This window comes from Pipistrellus kuhlii, unplaced genomic scaffold (genome assembly GCF_014108245.1).
Source record: "Pipistrellus kuhlii isolate mPipKuh1 unplaced genomic scaffold, mPipKuh1.p scaffold_m20_p_2, whole genome shotgun sequence".
In the NCBI taxonomy this organism is placed as follows: domain Eukaryota; kingdom Metazoa; phylum Chordata; class Mammalia; order Chiroptera; family Vespertilionidae; genus Pipistrellus; species Pipistrellus kuhlii.
The window spans coordinates 116,194,633-116,217,916 of record NW_023425515.1 but is presented as its reverse complement, the minus strand read 5'-3'; the positions used below and the strand labels follow the sequence as shown (position 1 = coordinate 116,217,916).

Here is a 23,284-nt window from a genome sequence, read left to right as displayed (position 1 = left end):
ATCTGTGAAACACAATAATGTGAAGCATAATAAAATGAGGTTTGCCTGTACCACAAAATCATAGGGATATAAAACTGGCCTTGCTGCAAGAACAGATAAAAGACTAACAAATCAGAACAGAGATTCAGAGACATATCCATGTGCCTTGAAGGCATATACACAAAAATGATACTACAAATCAATGAGGAGATGTATACTTTAGTGGCTAGTGTGATGAAAATTGCCTTCATCTCTGGGAGGAAAAAAAGGCACCTGGAATCCTATCTAACACCAAATACAAAGGTAGACTTTAGACCAAGGGGCAAATTATGACCAGAATGCCAGATACCTGAAATGAAGAGATGTTCTAATTCATTTAATAATCAGAGAAATGCAAATTAACCAACAATGAGATATCACTTCATACCTCACTATGATTAGACATATATGTGTATGTTGCCAAATGATGATATTACATTACTATGTAATATCATCATTTGGCAACATACACATATATGTTGCCAAAAGTAACCTAGTTTCTTTCAATATTGGTATTAACTATCTATACTAACTAAAATGAAAAAAAAAATCACTATTCTAGAAATGAAATCTAAAAGTAGTAAAATATGAGAGAAATGTATCAATTAATGGCCCAGTACATGGATTCTTGCATACTGAAAGGAAATTAATTAGAAGAAAGATTCGTGCAATAATTGCATTACTGAAAGAAATTACATGTCAAAATAGTATATATAATATAGTATTATAAAATTAAAATATAAAATACTTTCATATGTATTGTACATGCACAAGTCAACATTTGTTTTTAAACTACCAGTGCATGTCATATGTACCGGCCAGTTGGTCGGTCGGATGGATGTATGCTCAGTCACTTAGCCTTTTATATATATAGAATATTTAGTATCTTGTTCAATACAGGTATCCAAGAATTGTTTGCTGCACTGAATATAAAACTGTGAACGCTCTGACACTCACAAATCACATTAGGAAAAGTTAGTTAAATATTCACATTAATTAACTAGTTTTCTTAATTCAAGTGTTTGCAGGCCAGAAAATAAGCCAGAATAAATTTAAATGTTTTCTTCCTAACATTTGTTTACTTAAAATTGTTTCAGACTTATATTTTTTAAGATTTTAACATATAACATTGCAGTTTCTAAATTCATTGGCTTATTATATTCTTGACTGAAGTAAAAGTAGGCAATAAATGTATTGAGGTGTATACCACTGAGATAAATTAAAGTAGAATGATATTTCTTTAAACATTTATGCCAATAAGCACACACACACATATTCAATACCCCTGAACAAGCTCTTCCTTCTCTCCTCAATTGCTATTTCATAATTCCCATGAGGACACATCAGAAACACTGGAATCCCTTTCATGCCTCTTTGCATGCCACCAAAGTAAATAGTAATTTATTGGAAGTTTTCCCTCTGCCATAGTCCTAACATTAACTCTTTCTTTTCCAATCCACTGCCACTCTAGCTAAGATTCACCCTCAAGTTCAAATTTTAGTTATTGCCTCTTAATTCCCCTTTTTTCCCTTTCTTTCTCTTTTCTTGCCCATCCTTTCTTTCTTCCTTTCCTCTGCTCTTTTTCACTCACTACATCATCCATTCATCCATTCATCCAACCAACCAGCATCTTTTTAGTATCTATTATGTCCCAGAGATACAGCAGTGAGGCAGACAGACAAGGTCCCCACTCTTTGAGTTTTCTCTTGATTCCTCATATATCTATCCTAATATGTAAAAATCCAGGGTCCATAACGACTGATGGAAGGCTCGACCAAACACCAGAAGTCAGTCCTGCAGGCAACCAGGCCAGTGGGAGGGCAGTTAGGGGTGATCAGGCTGGTGGGGGGGGGGGGGGGGTTGTTGCAGTTGGGGACAATCAGGCTGGCAAGGGGGACAGTGAGGGGCGACTAGTGTGGGGGAGATAGTTAGGTGCAACCAGGCTGGCAGAAAGGGTAACTAAGGGGCGACCAGGCCAGCAGGGGTGGCAGTAGGGGGTGACCAGGCAGGGGGGTGGGGCGGGGGGAGTTAGGGACAACCAGACCAGCAGGCAGATGAGCGATTAGGAGCCAGTGGTCAAGGATTGTGAAAGGGATGTCCAACAACAATTGGACATCCCCCAAGGGATCCCGGATTAGAGAGGGTTCAGGCTGGGCTGAGGGGACCCCCCATGCATGAATTTCATGCACTGGGCCTCTAGTATATATATAAAAGACTAAGTATCTGTCTGTCCAACCAGTAGCTATGATGTGCACTAACCACCAATAGGCAGATGCTCAACACAGGAGCTGCCATGAGGCACTCTGGCCATTTAAAAATAAATGGAACCACGGACCTGGCGCTGACAAGCCAACACTCGGTTTCCCCCAAGTGGGACACAGGCCCCACCACCACTACCTCAGAGCAGTACCCCATCAAATCGCAGCCAATGCTGCCAAACCCCCATGGCATAAAATGCGACCCACAGCCCAGCCCAGAAATGGTCACTATGGGTGCCAGGTAATGACATTACGTAGCAAAGCCCGGCTTCCCCTCCCTAGCAACTAGCATTCTTGGAGTTTCTTCTTTAGCCCAGGAACACGACTTCCTTCATAGCCCGGCACAAATATTTTACACTTTAACTGAATGTTTGTGAAGCATTTTCCCATGCTTCATCTCATTTGATCCTCACAGAAGTCCTAGAGTAGGTAGATAGGAGACTCAGAATTCTATTTTCTTTTCATTAGCAAGATATGAATAGCGATATTAAAATATTTCTAATTAATTTCCTTTCAATGTGCAAAAATCTGTGCACTGAGACCCTGGTATTCTATATTTAGCTATAAGACACATTTCCCCATTGAACTGCTTTGTCCCTTGCCGACTACACTCAAAAATATCTGTTTGTTTTCCACAGACTGCAGCACTTTATGGCTGGTCTTCCAAAATCCTCTAGGATTTGTCTCCATTTTATCTTTCAAGTTGAATCTCCTACTTCTTCACTATGCACATCCTATACTTCAGCTAAACCTGAGCACATACTTTAAACCTTGCCTATGGCAAAATGGATAAGGCACCTTATGATAAAGTTACTGGTTGAATACAGCAACAACAAAAACCTAATACAAGATAACATAAAAAATAAATAGTAAATAAAGGAAGGAAAAATAGGCTTCTCACCACTTCTCACAACTATTTTATGATTGTCTTAGTGCTACAAGACATACCCAGAGACATGGGACAGGGCTTTCTCTTGAGGCAGCATATGCCAGTCACTCTGGGAAAAGGTGATGTGGGACATAAAGGAGAGGCCTTATGCTATAGAAGAAAAGGACCTTCTCTTAATTCTGGGGCTAAGAACCAGCCAGAAAGGAAAAAGTCCTTTGTGGAGAGTCTCAAAACAGATAGAGTAGGAGCAGTGAGCTGCCCCAGACATTTGGAAGTAGACCAGAAGCAAAGGACAATGCAAGTCTCTGTTACTCAGTGTCACTGACAACAGCACAGAAAAGCAGCCGGTTTCTGGCAGGACCACATTAAGGAAGCCACAGTAGCACCCTCCAGTCTGAACAAGATGCATCGAAGTTCTGCCTCAACTAGCACAACAGAAACCAGAACTAACTCTTTGAAACCAAGGCTAGAGTTGGAGCCTAAAGACAGTGTTAACAGGAAAGGGTCAGCCATGGTCAGGTGGTTGAGCTGGTTAGAGAATCGGCCTGTACACTGAAAAGTGTCGGGATCCATTCCTGGTCAGGGCACATACCCAGGTTTCGGGTTCAATCTCCTGATCAGGGTGTGTATAGGAGGCAATCAATCAATGTTTCTTGGGTACACTGGTGTTTCTCCCCTCCCAACACCCCCCAATGTATCTCTTTCTCTCTCTCTCTCTCTCTCAATGCCTGCCCCTCCCTCCCTGTCTCCCTTCCTCCCTTCCATCCCTCCCTCCTTCTCTCCCTCTCTCCCTCCCTCCCTCCCTCCCTCCCTTCCTCTCTCCCTCCCTCCCTCCCTCTCTCCCTCTCTCTCTCCCTCTTTCCCTTCTTCCCTTTCCTTCTTCTTCTTCTCCTTCTCCTTTCCTCCTCTGAAAATATCAATAAGAGCATATTCTCGGATGAGAATTAAAACAAAAAAGAGGAGTGGGCAGAGAAAATGAACCTGAGACCATGCATGAAATACACAAGGCAGCACAGTAGAAAACTTGCAAATAGCTATAGGACACTCTAAAGTGGCCAATTTCTAATAGGCCAGGGATATTTGTGCCATAATTTGTGTATAAGAAGGAACTGTAATTTTATTTTGTAGTTATGGGAAGATGACATCAAGGACCTAAAGGCTATATTTTCACTGTTTTTTAAGGACAACCTCACTATCATATTTGTGTGCCTACCTTTCCCCCTTATGACAGTGAGCTCCTTTAACACAGAAATTACATCCACTGTAAGATACAATTTCCCATGAATTGCTTTGCCCTTTGCCAAGTTTTACAAGTTTTTGCATTTCCCACAAAACATAATGAGTCTTCACATAGAAGTAAAAAACAAAACAAAAAAAAACCTATTTCAATGAATAAGAGAACTGATCTTTACCCACTAGGTCAGTGGTCGACAAACTCATTAGTCAACAGAGCCAAATATCAACAGTACAACAATTGAAATTTCTTTTGAGAGCCAAATTTTTTAAACTTAAACTTCTTCTAATGCCACTTCTTCAAAACAGACTCGCCCAGGCCAGGGCATTTTGTGGAAGAGCTGCACTCAAGGGGAACAAAGAGCCGCATGTGGCTCACGAGCCACAGTTTGCCAACCACGGCTCTAAATGAGATGCAATTAGTGCTGAAAAAATATTCTATTGATACATGAAAGAATACATGTTGCAGGTACAATAAGAATAATGTTACCAAAACTATAAGTGCGTATAAAATTCTGTCCTTAAACAAAACAAAATCAACTTACTAGTGATCATTGCTCCAGTTACAGAAGCCAGAAATCCGATGCTGACTGCAATGACGGAGATCACTCTCCCCTGCCTATGCCTCTGCAGCATTACAAACATCAGCACTCCCGCAGCACCATGGACAAACAGAGAGGAGAAGAGAGCCCAGAGAAAGATCCAATACCACATCTCTGAAAGGAAAAGCAAAGTGTTAATAATTCTGTGGGAAAAAATATTAGAAAATTCAATTTAACAAATTGTGAGCACCCCTGGTTTGGGGAAGGTTGAGATAATAGGTACAAAAATGTCTAGTACAGTATCTGACACACAGTACTAAATAAATTTTAACAATTACCAACCTTGCTAATGCTTAATGGGAAAATAATTCCCTCCATGACTTCAGAAGGTTAAGGCTATACACTAATTTCCTCTAAATATTTCTATTATGTAGACAGAGTGCATCAATTTATCTAAGACACCCCTCATATATTTTCAAATCTCTTGAAGTTAATTGTATAATTTATTACTGTTTGATAAGTAATTTTCTATTTTCTACACTAAATAGCAGTGTTAAGACATTTAAAAATCTATTACTCAATTCAAATCATTCCAGAAATTAGTCAATGAATTTATCTTTTATGATTTTAAGAATTTCATGTGATTCTCACCTTGGCTCTCAACTTTATGTACACTATTAAAGAGTTAGAATTTTTTATTTTATTAAGAATTCTTTGCCTTATGTCATTTTAATAGTCTTTACCAAAAACTTACAACTCTATTATTCTTCAATATATCCTCAATTACTGTTCACTGATATTGAGTTTATAAAGAGTTAATGAGCATCCCTTTCATTTGGTCTCTCTAGCCTTCATTCCCTTTCTCTCTGACAACAGGCAGCCTCCCAGTTGATGCACACAGCTCCCACAGATATTGCTGGGCCCTCGCATTGGCTCTATTTCCTAACCATGTTTGTGGTCAGGCATATCAGAGCAGGCCATTGAGCCCAGCTACACCAGTCATTCCCGTCCCCTGGTAATCCTGTACTGGGACCAATTGAGCACGTAAGTCTTTGGAGGTTAAACCCAAAGGGTTCACGTTTTGTATAGAGCCATTTCATCATCTATATATATAAAATCCTAAGCGGCTATTCGACCGGTAGCTATGATGCGTACTGACCACCAGGGGGGCATATGCTCAACGCACGGGAATGGAAACATGATGAATCTCAGAGTGAAGGGGGAAAGGGAGAGGGTGGGAAGAGATTAATCAATCTGATATGCATACTAGAGGCCCAGTGCACAGATTCATGCACCAGTGGGGTCCCTCAACCTGGCCTGCAGGGATTGGACTGAACCCAGACCAGTGCACAGATTCTTGCACGGGTGGGATCCTTAGGCCTGGCCTGTGGGGATCGGGCCAAAATCAGCAGTCCAACATTCCCTGAGGGGCCCCAGATTGTGAGAGGGTACAGGCCAGGCCAAGGAACTCCACTAGTGTACAAATCCGTGCACCAGGTCTCTAGTCATGTGATAAAAGCCACCATACACAGTGAAAAAACAACAACATATCCATCAGAAACTAGAGACAACCAAGTTCCATTTTTAGTAATTTCTAACACACTGCCATATTCCATCCTTAGATTCAATTCATTTCCTTGCAATACTAGTAAAATCCTTCTTTTTTATTTAAATTAGTTCAGATAAGGTTTCTGTTACCTATAGTTAAAAGAGCTGACTCTAGAATGTTTAGATGTCACCTTGAGACTTATCCTTGGTATAGAAATGTTCCATATGCAAAATATTCCATCTATTCTTTGTGCTAGTATTCACTCTATCGAATATAAGTCAGAAAATAAAAATGGATGAATTGAAGCTTATTTAGTCCATACAATGGAATATTACTCGGCTTTAAAAAGGAAACAATCCTGTCATCTGCTCCAACATGGATGAATCTTGAGGATATTTTCAAAATAAAATAAGCTAGTTACAAGAACAAGTAATATTTGATTCCACTTATATAAGTTATCTATAGTAGTCAAATTCACAGAAACAGAAAATAGAATGGTGGCTGCCAGGGGAATGGGAAAGAGGAAAAAGGGGAGTTGTTACTTAATGGGTGCAGACAAAAACTATGTGATCTAGTGCACAATAATATGAATGTGCTTACTACAGAACTGCACGAATAAGATGATACCTTTTATATTATAATCTAGAGGCCTGGCACATAAACTCATGCATGGGTGGGGTCCCTCAGCCTGGCTGTTGATTGGGACTGATTTGGCGGGGGCGGGAAGAGGGAAGGGCGGCCGCTGAGTGAAGGACCATGGGAGGTTGATGGCCCGGGGGAGGGTTTGTGGGAGGTTGCCGGCTGCAGAAAGTTGGCTGTGGGAGTGCAATAACCTCCAGGGGGCAGCTCCTGCATTGAGTGTCTGCTCCCTGGTGGTCAGTGTTCATCATAGCAAAGAGTCAACCGGTTATTCAGTTTCTTAGGCTTTTATATATATAAATTAGAGGCCTGGTGTACAAAATTCATGCAAGGAGGAGGATCCCTCAGCCCAGCCTGCACCCTCTCCAATCCAGAACCCCTTAGGGGGATGTCCAACTGCCTGTTTAGGCCTGATTCCAACCGGCAGTTGGACATCCCTCTCACAATCTGGGATCGCTGGCTCCTAACCCTTGCCTGCCAGCCTGATGCCCCTAACTACTGCCCTGCTGGCCTGATCGCTCCTAACAACCTTTGCCTGATGACATGAACACCCCTAACTGCCTCTGCCTGCCAACCTGATTGCCCCTAACCACCTCTGCCTGCCAGCCTGATTGGCCCTAACTGTCTCTGCCTACTGGCCTGATTGCTCCCTAACTGCTCCCCTGCCAGCCTGATCGCCCCTAACTGCCCTCCCCTGCTGGCCTGATCACCCCCTAACTGCCCTCCCCTGCCGGTCTGATTGCCCCCTAACTGCCCTCCCTTGCTGGTCTGACCATTCCCTAACTGCTCCCCCCTGACAGTTTAATCACCCCCTAACTGCTCTCCCCTGCTGGCCTGATTGCTCATAACCACCTCTGCCTCAGCCCCACAGTGACTTTGCCTGAAAGGATGTCCAGAAGATGTCCGGTCTAATTAGCATATTACCCTTTTATTAGTATATATATATATATATTTTTTTTTTTTACCACACAAATAAGTAAAAATTTTAAAACTTTTGGGTGGAAATTTAAAAGATAATTATTTTAAGTCAAGACTATAAATGAATAGGCATTTAAAAACCAAACAAAAATCTCTCTGGAGAAAGGAAGCAGATTATAAAGGGGTAACACTAGGGGTTTTTGTGGCAATAAAACTGTTTTGTATTTTGACTATGATGATGAGTATATATAAAAGTGATAAACTGTAGGCAACTAAATACATACATACACACACGAGTACAAGTATACAGTACCAGTGAAGTCCGAAGGTTTGTGGATTGCATTAATATTATACTGTGCTTTTCCAAGAGATTTCCATTAGGTAAAGAGCACAGGGGCTCACCCTGTTTTATTCCTTACAACTGCATGTAAGTCTATAATTATCTCAAAATAAAAAGATATTTTTTTTTAAATAAAAAAGGGGAAGATAGATTCCAAATTCTAAAAAATTGATCCTTAGAATGGACTCAAATCATTCGAAATCATTTCACTGGAGACATCTGATATATTTTCCAGTGTACTTTAAAATACCATGCATGCTTCTCAATGGCATGGAGATAGATACTGGTGATAAAGGAAAAATAGACACAGCTTTCCTTTTAAAGGGTTTTCTCTCTTCTAGTTTTCAGGGAAATAGTCCTTTCATGCTATCACACTCAAACCAATGGCTTCAACTTATAATAAATGAATTAAAGACAAAAATGCTTAACCTGCTCATAAGATAAAATTTATATTTAAAAAGATAATGTTTCCAAAGTGAACTAAATAAAGTAAAAATGTAAGGGAGTACTAATGCACTGTAGAGAGTGCACTAAGACAAGAAAGGGCTCTCAACAGAAAACATAATCCTAATAAGTCACAAAGTGCTTATATCCTAAGACCACTTCTGCTTATCAGATGTATTTCCCCTAAAGCACTTTTCTTTGTTGTCCTTCTAATACAAGTAGATTAAAATTTCTTGACTGCATTTAACAAACACCAAGAGTGCGGGATTATTTGACACTATAAAATATTGACATCAACGATAAATTTACCTAATAATTAGGAAAAGTAAATTTTAAAATTAATGTTTTAACAAATCCCAAGTTATAAAAGAATTATATAACTAAAAAGGAATCTTAAATGGTCCTCTAATGACCAGTCCAGGATTATCCCTTAAACTGACTGAGAACAAAGTACCTAAACTCAAATTTTCTTTTATGTTTCGCTCGCTTTAAAATATATATATATGGCCGAAACCGGTTTGGCTCAGCGGTAGAGCGTCGGTCTATGGACTGAAAGGTCCCAGGTTCGATTCCGGTCAAGGGCATGTACATTGGTTGCGGGCACATCCCCGGTAGGGGGTGTGCGAGAGGCAGCTGGTCAATGGTTCTCTCTCATCGACGTTTCTAGCTCTCTATCCCTCTCCCTTCCTCTCTGTAAGAAAAATCAATAAAATACATTAAAATATATATATATATATATATATATATATATATATATATATATATATATGATATATCATGAAAAAAACAAAAACCTCCACTGAAAATATCTACAACTAACTTAGGTATTATGTTACTACTATTATTTTGAATTACCTGATAGATTAATACAACCCTGTCACTGAGCATAGCCTCTAAAGATCTTGATCTGTTCTGGGTAAACAAGCCTAAGTTTCTATTCACCACTGGCAAACCCAGAAAACCTACTGGGTTAGTCCAGATGAAGAGAAGTGAAGGATCCTAAGAGTAGAGCAAGAAGAGTTGTCCAAAAACCTGAGGAAGAACAGGTACTAAGAGGACAGGAGTAGAACATCACATTTTTTATTTTTTGCTTTAACTGTCTAGGTCGTACAGCTAACTTGAACACTAAGAATCCCAGTTTCTCCTTTCCATCCATAATTCATCTGATCCAACTTTCTAGCAATTAAGCAATAGTGAAGGAAGGAAGCCAGAGGGAGCCTTTGCTAGTGCTAGACAAATACAAAAATTTAAAGTACAATGCACAACACAGAAACTTAGAAGCATGCCATCCATACAATCACTTTAATTCCATGGAAGAAGTACCCCTTCTTCCTGGGCACATCTTAGGAAGCCCTTTAGTTGTTTCTCCCTATTGAAGGCTGTCCATAATCTTCATTTTAAAGTAGTTTTGCCTGGATTTTTGCAGTGTTTGTTTACTTTTTAGTGAGACAGGGGGCAGGAGAGTTGTGATTTGTTCCAGCCTCCAAGCAATACTAGTAATAGCCCTAACTTGAAATCTGCACCTCATCAGCCCTGGTTGCCGAGTCACTCAGAAATTATATTCTGTGCTTTTGATTTTAATCCTTGGGAATATTATTTATGAAAAATGAACTTTCAATGTTTAGAATATATTAACTGAATAAAAATAAGTCAAAGAATGATACATAATGTTTGATCCTATTTGTTTAAAAAATTACATGTTTATATATGTACATAAAATGTATAGTAAACAAAATACTTGACAATGGCTATCTTTTAAAGCTAAGATACAAGATGAATGACAATTTATATATTCTTTATCATTTGCTTATTTTTTTAAAATATATTTTATTGATTTTTTACAGAGAGGAAGAGAGAGGGATAGAGAGTTAGAAACATTGATGAGAGAGAATCATCAATCAGCTGCCTCTTGCACAACCCCTACTGGGGATGTGCCTGCAACCAAGGTATATGCCCTTGACAGGAATTGAACTCGGGACCTTTTAGTCCACAGGCTGACGCTCTCTCCACTGAGCCAAACCGGTTTCAGCATCATTTGCTTATTTTTAACAACCTGTTGGAAAGGTTGTTAAATTTTTTTATTTTATTTTTTTTTTTTTTACTGCAAACATACTGTCTTTTAAAAAACAGGTTTTGCCCTGGCCGGTTCCTAAGTGGTTAGCACCTAGGGGTCTCAGGTTCAATTTCTGGTCAAGATCACAAACCTGGGTTACGGGTTTGTTCCCTGGCCCTGGGACATGTGCAGGACGCAACCAATGCATGTGTCTCTCTCACATTGATATGTCTCTCCCCCCCCCCCCCCCCCCCTCTCTCTCTCTCTCTCTCTCTCTCTCTCTCTCTCTCTCTCTCTCTCTCTCTCTCTCTCTCTCTCCCATCCTCATCTCCCTCCCTCCCTCCCTTCCACTTTCTCTAAACAATCAATGGGGGGAAAAATCCTTAGTGAAGATTAACAAAAAAAACAACAAACGAAGAAAGCCAAAGGTTCTCACACAGGCAGCTCATGATAACTACCCATGGAGCAACTAATACACTCTGGAGGTAAGACTTAAACTACCATGTTTTTATCAAATAATCATGACATGCAATAGAGATAGAAATCACTACTCTAAGCTAAAGTTTCATAGAGGTATTGTTTAAAAAAAAAAAAAAGCCAAAAGTCATAAAACAAGGAAACAAGTCATTAAACAACACTAAATATATTTTTAATCCTCTGTAGAGATCTAACCCTTTAATATAATTAGCAAGTAGATACTAAAAATGTACTATGTATTCAACATATTCTAAGCCTCAAGCTGAAGATACCATGCCACTAAGACTATATTTGGGGACCATTCATAATTTTTCATCTTCTTTATAGAAATGGTGCACACTCTAAGTTTAAATAATTTGTGTTCAAATTAGGCTATCTCAGTATCTCAAACTTTTTTCATTCTAGCAAATCTAAGGTTTGGAACTTGCTCTCTCTAGTTTCAAATAGGAGTAACTTCTAAATTTGGGGATATATATCCAACAGAGGAGGCTTATTAGGTTCTCAGGAAAATGATCCATTTATACCTGAAAAAGTCCCAGATATCAGATCAGCCTCAGATATGGCTCATGACCCATAACTGTCTGATCCACTGCCTGTTTCTGTACAACAAGCATGTCAAACTCGCGGCCCACAACAAATATTTTTGCAGCCCAGCCAACATAATAATATGTAAGAAATGTTTTAATACAAATTTTGTAACTTACTTTTTATAATATCCTGTTATACATAATCTATATATAAAGCTAATATGCAAATGTCCCCTCAGGAGTTCGATTGCTTACTATGATGTGCACTGACCACCAGGGGAGGCAGCACAGAACATGGCAGGGGCAGCAGGGCCCTAAGGAAGCGAGGGAAGGAGGAGATGAGGAACCATGCATTGGTGGGGTGAAGGTGGTAAGGGAAGGAGGAGGTGAGGAGGCGGGGAACTTGATCAGCCCTGATTGCAGGCCAGGCCTAGGGACCCTACCCATACACAAATTTAATGCACTGGTTCTCTAGTTATTAATAACAAACTACAATATAGTAATGAATGATTACTATAATCATGTTGCATTCATTTCCCTTAAGCGCCCGATGTGCACCATTTCTCTCCACTAATACTAACAGCGAATATTTTAGCAGTCAATTGCCACATCATTAGTCTAGTACTGACTTGTTTGGTGTGTGCAACAGAAAATATTTTGCTTTCAGAGAACAAGAAAAATACTAGATTTGCGTTACACTCATTAATTAGTGCAGTTATTCAGTGTCTGGTAAGTTAATGTTTGAAAAAAAATATTAATTTTTATTAAAATGTTCTATTATTTCACATTAACGATTACTCATTTGTTTTAGCTCTTAGTATTTAGCATGTTCGTATCAAAATAAACCTACCTTTCTATAAAAACTGAAGCTTTTGTTTTTTTTGTGGCCCACATAAACATAAATATTATTTATTTGGCTGTGTTAGCCTTTGTTTGTGAGCTAAAAATTGCTTTTACATTTTGAAATGGTTGAAAAAATTCAAAAACAATATTTCAAGGCACATGAAAATTACAAAAAATTCAAATTTCATTGTTCATAAAGTTTTATTTGAATGTAGATATGCCCATTCACATTGTCTATAGCTATGTTCATGCTATAATGTGCAGAGTTGAATAGTTGGGATAGAGATCATATGGTCAGCAAAGCCAAAAATATTTGCTGCAGTTACTATATGTTGAGTATGTTGAGTACTGGCCTTTACCGAAAAAGTTGCTGATTCCTGGTCTAATGATTTGACATATGTAACTGGTTCCTGCGCTGTCCCATATCCCATTGAAAATTAGTCACAGTACTTTCATATATTATCAAGAACACATTTGGTATTTAATTAATGATACTTCAATGGCATATATTTTAATCCCTTAAGTTCTTCATAGCACATTATGCAGCTAGTACTATGGGATATAGAATCCTCAGCAAAAGGAAGGAGTATCAAAGAAGATTGTAAGAGAACACATTGCTACACCTGAGTTTTCAAAAATAAACAGGATTAACCAAACTATAAACATACTGGAGATGGAATGAGGGTGAGGAATAGGGGTGTCGGATGGTTCTCAGACCCCCTCCTGTATGTTGGAGTGACTTGGGAGAGCCTAAAAGAAATACCATCCCACAAATTCTGATTTAATTGGGTATCAGAAATTTTTGAAGTTCCCAGGTGACGAATGAGAAAAAAATTGCTCTAAGATATAATGATCAAGTCATAGAATTACATGCAATGAAGAAAATGAAACTGCAAAAAACTCTGGTCTTGAGGTTGCTCTCCCCCAATGGCTTAAGTCTTTTGTTTTGAATAGAAAGTGCCAGGAAGCAGGCAAGATTACCTGATACAAGGAATAGTGTGGCTACCATGGTTCTAAAAGGCAAAAAAATACAGTCCAATTCTCGAGATCCCAATACAGAGTTTACCAAAGACTAAAACTAGACCAGGTCAGCAAAGAAATCTTCCTGCCTCCACCATGAGCCAAACACTAAGTAACAAGCAACAGAAGTCTGCCACTGGGGGAAGGGAAGTGCGTGGACTGACAATCCTTCTGTGGTGTAGGCATGCAGAGATAGCTAAAATCTGACATACAGCACTAACACTGAGAATAACCCTGCAGCACAGGGACATGGCAACAGCAGCAATTTCTATAGACTCTGAAGCCTGTAGCACATTGAAGGTAACCATAACAACAACACAACTCAAACTCAGCTTACTCCTGAGGAGATTAAATCAACTCTTCACACTCTGGTCTAACAAGCAGCAGCCCATTTGCTGGCATAAATACTACATACTTCAGTCTGTACTGCTATGCATGTAAAGTACTACATTTAATAAAAAATTATGAGACAGTCCTGGCCAGGTGGCTTAGTTGGTTGGAGCTTCATCCCATACACCAAAAGGGTGAGGGCTCAGTTCCCAATCAGGACACATATCTAGGTTAAGGGTTCAATCCCCAGTCTGGGAATGTAATGGAGGCAACTGATGGATATTTCTCTCACTTCTCTTTCTCCCTTTCTTTCTAAAATCAATAAACATATTCTCAGGTAAGAATTTAAAAAATAAATTATGAGACCCACTCAAAAACAGTAAAAACAACCCACTGCTAAGAAATAAAGTGACCACCAAAGCCAGACCCAGAGATGATCAGATTTTGGAATAACCAGACAAGGACTTGAAAATAACTATAATTAACACGTTAAAGGCTCTCATGAAAAAGGTGGACAGCTCACATAAACAGAGAAATTTCAGCAAAGAGATAGAAACTAGGAAAAAGTAAAATGAAAATCCTAGAAATTGTTTTAAAATACAGAACAACAAAAATATTTCAGAGATAAAGAATTTCTTTAATACTCGTAGGCTCACCAGCAGACTGGACACAGCTAAGCAGAGAATCAGTGAACTTATAAGATAAACAGTAGAAATTATTCAAACTGAAATATAATAGAAGGACACATAGAAACCATCCAAGAGCTATGGAATAATTTCAAATGGTTCAAATAGTCTCTCTTCAAATATTTTTCTTCTCCATTCTCTCTTTTCCTCTTAGGAATCCAGTTATATTAGACACAGAGGAACAAAGATAAAAATTAGAGCATACTTCTCATCAAAAACTATCAAACCAGAAGACAACAGAGTGACATTTTTTAAAAATACTGAAAGAAAAAAAATCTGTAAAGCCAGGAATCTATATTCAAGAGAGATACCTTTCACAACTGAAGGTGAAATGAAGACTTTTTCCAGAAACAAAAATGCTGGGAGAATTAACTGCCTACAGACCTGAGCTATGAGACATATTAAAGGAAGTTCTTCAGACAGAAGTATAATACTACATGGAAACCTAACTCTACACAAAGAAATGAGTAACAGTGAAGATAAACATAAGATATATTTCTTATTTTTAATCACACTAACATTTTAACCAGTTTTAAAAATAAGTTACTGTTTTTGCACTTGAAACCTCATTTAACATAGAAGTTAAAGGTGTGTTGGATATTTAATTCTACTTAAAAATGAGCAAAAACACTAGATTTTAAATTTAATTGTGACACCTTCAAGAACTACTTTAAAATACTGCTTCTCTTAAAGCTTATGGCAATACTGTTTATTACCCACTTAAACTAAATTACCCTTTCACTAGATAATTATGTAATTTTAAACTGTAAATTACAGTACTCATCATTGAATAGTAAAATTCTTAGAAAAACAGGTGCTTAATTTAAAACAATCTGATTATCAATTGCTTTAAAGAAATCAGGTAAAGCTATTAAAAATAGTTCAAAAAATTGCTCTATATTTAAGCCACAGCACTATCTTCCTAAGGATGTCATTCAGTTTGTTCTTTCTCATAAATGATGTTATCACTCAGTTATAAAATATAGGGTTTATAAATCAGAATCTGAATCTAATTATAAAATTATAACAGAGATTATGCAATAGTTTCTATTGTTATTACTTGTCTGCCCTCAAGCATCTTAAATTACATTTGTTTGATTTAGTCACTGTCCTTAACTCAGCAAATGATCTCAAGATACATTACAAAAAGGTATTGACAAAGAATACTGAAAAATGAACTTTTTACATCAATAAGCAGAACTTATAATGAAATACCCAACAAATTATTAACATGAATGGCAGATCAGAAAATAAAAGCACCACCAGAAAAACTAAGTAAGCAATGCACAAGCATGTCAAGACAGTCATGCCTCAGGTATTATTGATAGTAATCCTGAGGGAGCGGTTTATACCGCATGGGGATTAAAAAAGCAGAACTTGAAGGGATCTTCAGAACTTGAAGGGATCTTCAGATACTGAATCCAGTTTCCTAAACCAAATTTTAAGAAGGCCTAATTATAAGAGCTAGTAAATGGTATTTAGACACCAAAGATTTTCTAGGTCATAAATCAAAACCTAATGAATTAGCATATTAAAATATCTTAAGAAGTCCCCATTAAAAAAAAGTTTCTTAGTTTTACAGAGTAAAGAAACAAGTTTCAATGCAAATATAAACATTTTTCTTAACTCATAGTAAAATTCTAAACTTTTTCTCAACTCATCAAAATTTCTAAATCAGCTTTCAATATGAAAACTGTGGGCATTAGGTTATATTATAAATGAGAAAACCTAGGCCTCGGAAATAGGTGGGTTATCTTAAGTGTAAAGGCTAATTAGTAGCATTCAAGGATAAAACTCAGTTCTTATAAACTCAAAGACCTAGTGCTTATTTAGACTCTTTATTTGCTTACAAAAATAAACTGTCTAAAATTTTAAAAATATAATTATTTCATAAGCATTATTCTCTATAGCTTTATTTATTCATATAAATAAAGTAAACATTTTTAAAAGATTTATGATCATAATGCTAAAAGTCACTTAAAAAAACTGGTTATAGCATCCGCTTGAAAATACATGGATCATTAATATTGATATTTTAACTTTACTAGATACTCCATATTAAAATGCATTATATATCTTACATATAATTTGATCACTAAAAAACTTAGTTTTTAAAAATCAGGTGTTCCCAATCCTTGAACCCTCAATAACAAAATTACCAAAGAGCTAGTTTAAAAAGTGGTTTCCTAGCCTCTGTTCTGAAAGACCCTAATTCCATAGACAGGCCCTGGATCTGTACCCTTAACCAGCCCCAAATGATTCCAATATTAGCAAAGTTTAGAAATCCTGTGGGATTAAAGTAATTCATGGGAAGGAATGGGAGAAGGAGAATTTGATAATGAAAATCCAGTTTCACATTAAGAATGAAAACATCTTAGTTGGACAGATATTCAAGTAATACTTTTAAACTTAATCAAGTCCTGATAGTTTTCCTACAGGCAGTTTATATTTTCTTTCTCTCCATCACCCCATAAACAGGTTTTTTCTCCACTTTCTACCTCTTCTGTTACCTTCAAAATCCCACTACCTGGTTCTCCCTGAACTCAACAAGCCACAAAAGAATTACTTAGCCCAATGGTCGGCAAACTCATTAGTCAACAGAGCGGCAAACTGTGGCTCGAGAGTTTAACCTGATGGTTAGTCGGTGTCATTAGCTCATGAGCTTCTTAGGGACGATTGATATTTTCATCTTTATCAGTATTTACCAGAGACTGACACATGACTCATGATCAAGAAATAACCAATAAATTAAACCTTAAAAATGCTAGACACTGCATTTTAGTATAATTCTTCAATGTATCAAGATGGGTTTTGCTTCTTCTAGGCACCTGTTCCTCTTACAGATATTTTATCCCCTCACCCACTACATTACCTCTAGTCTTCCCGTTCAGGGCCTCATTCCCCATACCTAACTCCACGACTGAGCAGCCAGGCTCTGGGAGAGCCCCAATAACCCTGATCTGGTACAGTCCCCTGCACAATATACCAGAGCTGTGTGACCAGAGTACAGCAGAAGGGATGGGATACCACTTCCAAGATTAGATCGTAAGAGACCCTATGACTTCTGTTTTTGGTTTCTCTCCCTCTGGCCACTCAGTATGGCGAAAGCCATGTTACGAGCAGCACCTGGATCCCTCCTACCAGCAGTCACATGAAAGTGCCTGGAAATGAACAACCCTCCAGCACAGTCAGGTCTGTAGACTGCAGTCCAGGCTGACAGCTTGATTGTTACCTCTGTAAAACGATGAGCCGCCACCAGCAAAACCATTCCCAGATTCCCGAGTATCAGGAACTGTATGAGAAAATAACGTGTTTGGTTTTAAACTGCTAAATTCTGGGGTAATTTATTACTCAGCAATAAATAACAAATACCAAGATCTATAAATTCATACTCACTACAACATAAGCTTCTTAAAAAGTCATGACATGTTATAGTATCTCTGACAACATCATGTCCACTACAGTTACTCCAATGTTTGCTTACTTGGATTGACTGATAATTTTTCAAGTCCTAGATTATGTATTTTGTAAGCAGGAGCAAGATATTGCCTATAACAGTTTCTCTTGTTTTAAAAGTGGAATCAATAATGGTCCCTGATCTCACCACCTGGTTATTATGAGGATCCAATAATATGATATTCATAACTGCCTCAGAATAATGACCACCACACTAAAAAGTGTTAAGTGTTGTTAACTACTAAAAGTAAAATGTCTTAAAAGGAAATGTATCACTCTCTTTCCTTAGTATTGAAACCCTAAAAATTAAGTTTTTTAATGTAGGAATTATTTACAAACCATGTCAGATTCATGAAATAAACTTAGAAAACTGACTTACTTTCAAATATTAAGATAGAATATCAAATAAAAGAAGATACTGGATATGTTAATATAATAATACTAATTAATCTAGCAACCTATATTCCTTAAAACTGTTTTCATTTGTCCTAGTCATACTGCAATAAGTTCATAACATGCTCCTAGACTATATTACAAGATTATATTATAAGAACACAAGTAACTGAATCCAGGTAAAAGGGTTTTTTTGTTGTTGTTGTTGTTGTTTTTAATATATTTTATTGATTTTGTACAGAGAGGGAGGGAGAGAGTTAGAGAGTTAGAAACATCGATGAGAGAGAGTCATCGATCAGCTGCCTCTTGCACACCCCCTACTAGGGATATGCCCGCAACCCAGGTACATGCCCTTGACCGGAATCGAACCCGGGACCTTTTAGTCCCCAAGCCGACGCTCTATCCATTGAGCCAAACCAGTTTCGGCGTTGTTGTTTTTTTGTATGAAATTTGGTGGAAAATCTTTTTCTATTTCAAAGTTTCATTTACTTAGCTAAAGTCATTGGAATTTAACAGCCTAATGAGAACTCTCTCAAATGTGTTGCTATTGCCACTGTTCACTATATGATTTTTGTTAAAATACTTAGTCATTAAAAATACATAATTAGCACAGCCAGCATGGCTCAGTTGTTCAGCACTGACCTATGAACCAGGAGGTCACAGTTCGATTCCTGGTTAGGACATGCCCGGGTTGTTGACCGTATCCCCAGTAGGGGGTATGCAGGAGGCAGCAGGTCAATGATTCTCTCTCATCGCTGATGTTTCTAGCTCTCGCTCCTTCTCCCTTCTTCTCTGAAATCAATAAAAATATATTTTAAAAAATACATAATTAGCCTATCACAACTGAACAGAGCAAAGATAAATTTGTACTTGATAGTTAACTACTAGTTAACTATTAAATTGTCAGAATCATAGCTTACACAGTCCCAAGACTTATCCAGAAATTGCTTTAGATTTTAAACATGTTATCTGGACCTTAGACTTGGTATTGCCAGAGAATATGGTTCAAAGATAATAAAATGGGAATTTTTAAAACCTGAAGATAAAAATTATAATTTTTGAAAAATTACAGTAGCTTCATTAGCAATACAATATACAAGCTTCCAAAAAGCAGACTCCTATAAAGTACAAATCATACCATCATTTATTAATTGGCTCTGTAGCACAAAAGAATACAGGATTTTTTCACAAGTATTTCAGAAACAGCTAATTTTGGAGTCCAGCACAATACTGAAAAGAAGTACTTGTTTTTAAGCTATATTTACAAAACATAAATACCTATAAGTGGACATTTGAAATAATTTTACTTACATAAACTCACCTCCAATAACAGAGCAGTTAGGAAGAGGAATTAAACTTAATTATAGCCTAGGATACAAAATAACACCGAGAGAAGCAAACCTTGGGAGCACGGCTAAAGGAAGGTGCTGGCTTTACTAGCATGTGTTGTAAACAATTCCAGATACCTATATTAGATACCAATTATTTTCCCTCTTTTTTATTTTTTTCCTGAAAATATTAACACTGAAATGGCTTAGTAAGTGAAAAATCTAAAAGGGGACTACAATAGTGTATGTGTACACACTGCAAAAATAAGCACATATATTGAATATAGACACACACATATATGCACACAGAGGCGGCTGACTTTCCTTCCAGTTTGAATTCCCAGCCTCCTAATGCTTATTACCAATAGAAAAAGGGAGCACCTGCCGCCACATTTGCTGCTGTCACTGAGAGAGGAGACGGTCTAAGGCCAGCCTTTGCCTTTTTTCCCAGGGACCAATTATCCCTTTCCCAACACCAGCCTAGATCTGTTTATCCAGGGGTTTAGGCATCCTGCCTATTTCTAAGTAAAAAATTCTTCTCTAAACCAAATTTGCGTTAGAACACAAAGTTGAGAAAATAAAGGTAAAGCAAAGGAATACATTTTATTGTAGATCATTTTTTAAAGTCAAGTAACATGAAAATGAAAGAGTATATACACACTGACTCTAATTTTAGATTGGGGCCATGATATTAGGAACAATTTAGAGAAAGAAAAACGATTTGAGAAAGAAAGCCATTTATCTCTCTACTTTAGTAAGCTAAAGACTCATCTAACCTATGTACAGTTAACACTTTAGGAATCTTATGAATCACACACTTTAGGAAGGGTTGGATACAGAAGAGAACTGTGGCAATGGTGACTAAGTGACAGACATTGAGTCTCCAGATATTAGTCTGCTCTATATGGAGTCCTCAATCCTAGTGTAATGAAGTAGGAAAAATAAATAGCAGCCTGAACTTCATAGGATTTCTAAAAGTGGATATATATAAATATGAATCAAAACTTTTACATAAGCAAAAGCAACGTAAAATTTTATAAAGCACTATTACTCAATAGTTCTTGCATTTTCTAATATATTTTATTAGATGGATAGAAATAAATTCCAGTCATACATTCTTGGGTTCATTGGGACAAATACTTACCAGGCTATTCTTAAGTACATTAAGATTAATTGTCCAACAGACCTGCCTGAAAAAAAGCCATGTGGGGTAAAAGGAAAAGGCACAGAACTAAGGGTTAGTTCCTACCTCCATCATTAAGCAACTGTTAGATCCCCACCATGTCCTTCATTTCAACAATGTGGCATTTGATATTTCCAAAGTGAAGTCTTTGAACAACATAACTTTTAGCTCTAAAATGTTGTTCGTTCTCATGATCACTTTTTAAACATTTATTTCTACCAAAGTGATACATACTCAAGACTGCTTTCTAAAGGTCATTCTCTAAGATAAAAAGGTCAATATAAAGATTTTCTCACTTCACTTATGGGATAAGATACAAAGAAAAGAAAAGAAAAAAAAACACAACACAACTATTGGTTTGTATAAAGAAAAAAATAGAGCCCGTCTGGTGTGGCTCAGTAGTTGAGCATCAACCTAAGAACTTGAAGTTCACAGTTTGATTCCCAGTCAAGGTATTGGCCCAGGTTGTGGTCTCCAGTAGGTATACAGGAGGCAGCCAATCATGATTCTTTCTCATCCTTGATGTTTCTATCTCTCTCCCCCTCTCCCTTGCTCTCTGAAATCAATAAAGAAAATTTTTTTTCAAAAAAATAGAGATGAGAATGTGTTCCTCCTTTAATTGGCTTTTAATAACCAGAATTCCTATGAATCAGAATTCTATAAATCCTTTATACAGTCATTTCTTAAATCCAAATCAGTCTGGTTCTATACTATGCTCCTTTCTTTTACCTGTTTCTCTTCCAAGTTTATTATGATGACAAAAATGCTTTCTGACGTAATGTTATCATACTTTGAAAAAATGTAATGATATTTAACTTATTAGCTATCAGATGTAAGTAAGTTACTCTTCTCTTCAATGTCTAAATGTGTAAAATAAAGATAAACAATCTCTCTCAAGATTGTTGAAAAGATTCAATAATATACATGGAAGTATGGTTAACTAGCATAAAAGCACTTTCAATAAGCACTTGTGTTTTATTTTTATTTTATTTTTTTATATTTTTTTTAAGCCTACAGCACCCGGTATTCCCAGGCGGTCTCCCATCCAAGTACTAACCAGGCCCGACCCTGCTTAGCTTCCGAGATCAGACGAGATCGGGCGAGTTCAGGGTGGTATGGCCGTAGACCAGCACTTGTGTTTTAAAGTTTTGACAATTATCTACAAAAGTTATTGAAACACCTCATTCCCTAGTTATCAGCATATTTACTCCAAAAGATGTAGCCAAAAAATAATACAAATAGAATGTTTAAATCATGCAACTGTTAAGTATTATTTTTAAAATTCTGTAAATATGTATTGAGCATTTACTATGTGCCAGGTACTATAATGCTAGGGATCCAGAATTCAGTGATTAAGACATTGATACCACCCCCAAAAAGCTCATAGTCAAAAAGCATATACAAGGAGCAGGATGAAGCAAATGTTTCATTATCTACATAGCGAAAAGAGGAAGTAGCTAAAATATCCTGGAAAAAGGAAAGAGTAGTTCTGTAGGCAAAGACTGGGTTTTTAAAGCCTAGCTCAGCCATTTACTAGCTCTGTGATTTGGAGCAACTGAATTTACCTCTCTGAGCTTCTTCGTAAATCTACTTTGGAGAGTCATTCTGGAGATTAGAAATAATATATGTGAAGTACCTGGTACATGGCAGAAATTATTTTTCATTGTTTTAGGATTTGTTTTTAATAGACCAAATTTAAGAGGTATGGTGGCTAGCATATCTTAACTAATTATTAAGCTACATATGTCACCAGAACCAAGAAGGCCATAAAGAACCACATCAGAATGTCACCACTTCCAAAGTCCGAACTGATGTGGTTCCTAACGTGGTACACCCAACCTGCTGGTGAAACATATTTCTAATCTATTTCCTTCTCCATTTTTACTCTAACAAACAATTTTGCATATTCACACTCTACTCTTTTCCATTTATTCCCCAGGTCCACTTTAGTCCTAGTTTGGGACGTTCTGTATATCCTCCAGGAAATGGCAACGTCCTATGAGCAGCTTGTGATTATTAAGATTGTATTAAGAGATAATTAAAGCTAACTCTGGACTCAAACTATTATTACTAACCTAATGGTTGACTTGCAGAACTAGAAGCTGCTAAATAATAGTTAGAATCTTAAAGTAAATATTTTAAAATATTGTAAAATCCT

The 23,284-nt window shown here is 37.3% G+C and overlaps 1 protein-coding gene and 1 non-coding gene across 3 annotated transcripts in view; both read right to left on the bottom strand.

The window, feature by feature from the left end:
* TMEM170B (transmembrane protein 170B) overlaps positions 1 to 23,284 on the bottom strand; it is a 38,266-nt gene that overhangs the window by 13,110 nt on the left and 1,872 nt on the right. For both annotated transcript variants that reach the window (XM_036445208.2, XM_045584264.1), the window contains exon 2: positions 4,944 to 5,114. In XM_036445208.2, coding sequence (XP_036301101.1) covers positions 4,944 to 5,114 — 171 coding nt within the window. The remainder of the gene's footprint in view (positions 1 to 4,943; positions 5,115 to 23,284) is intronic.
* On the bottom strand, positions 22,135 to 22,253 carry LOC118724948. The gene has a single exon (XR_004989738.1). It is a non-coding gene; the product is annotated as a 5S ribosomal RNA (ribosomal RNA).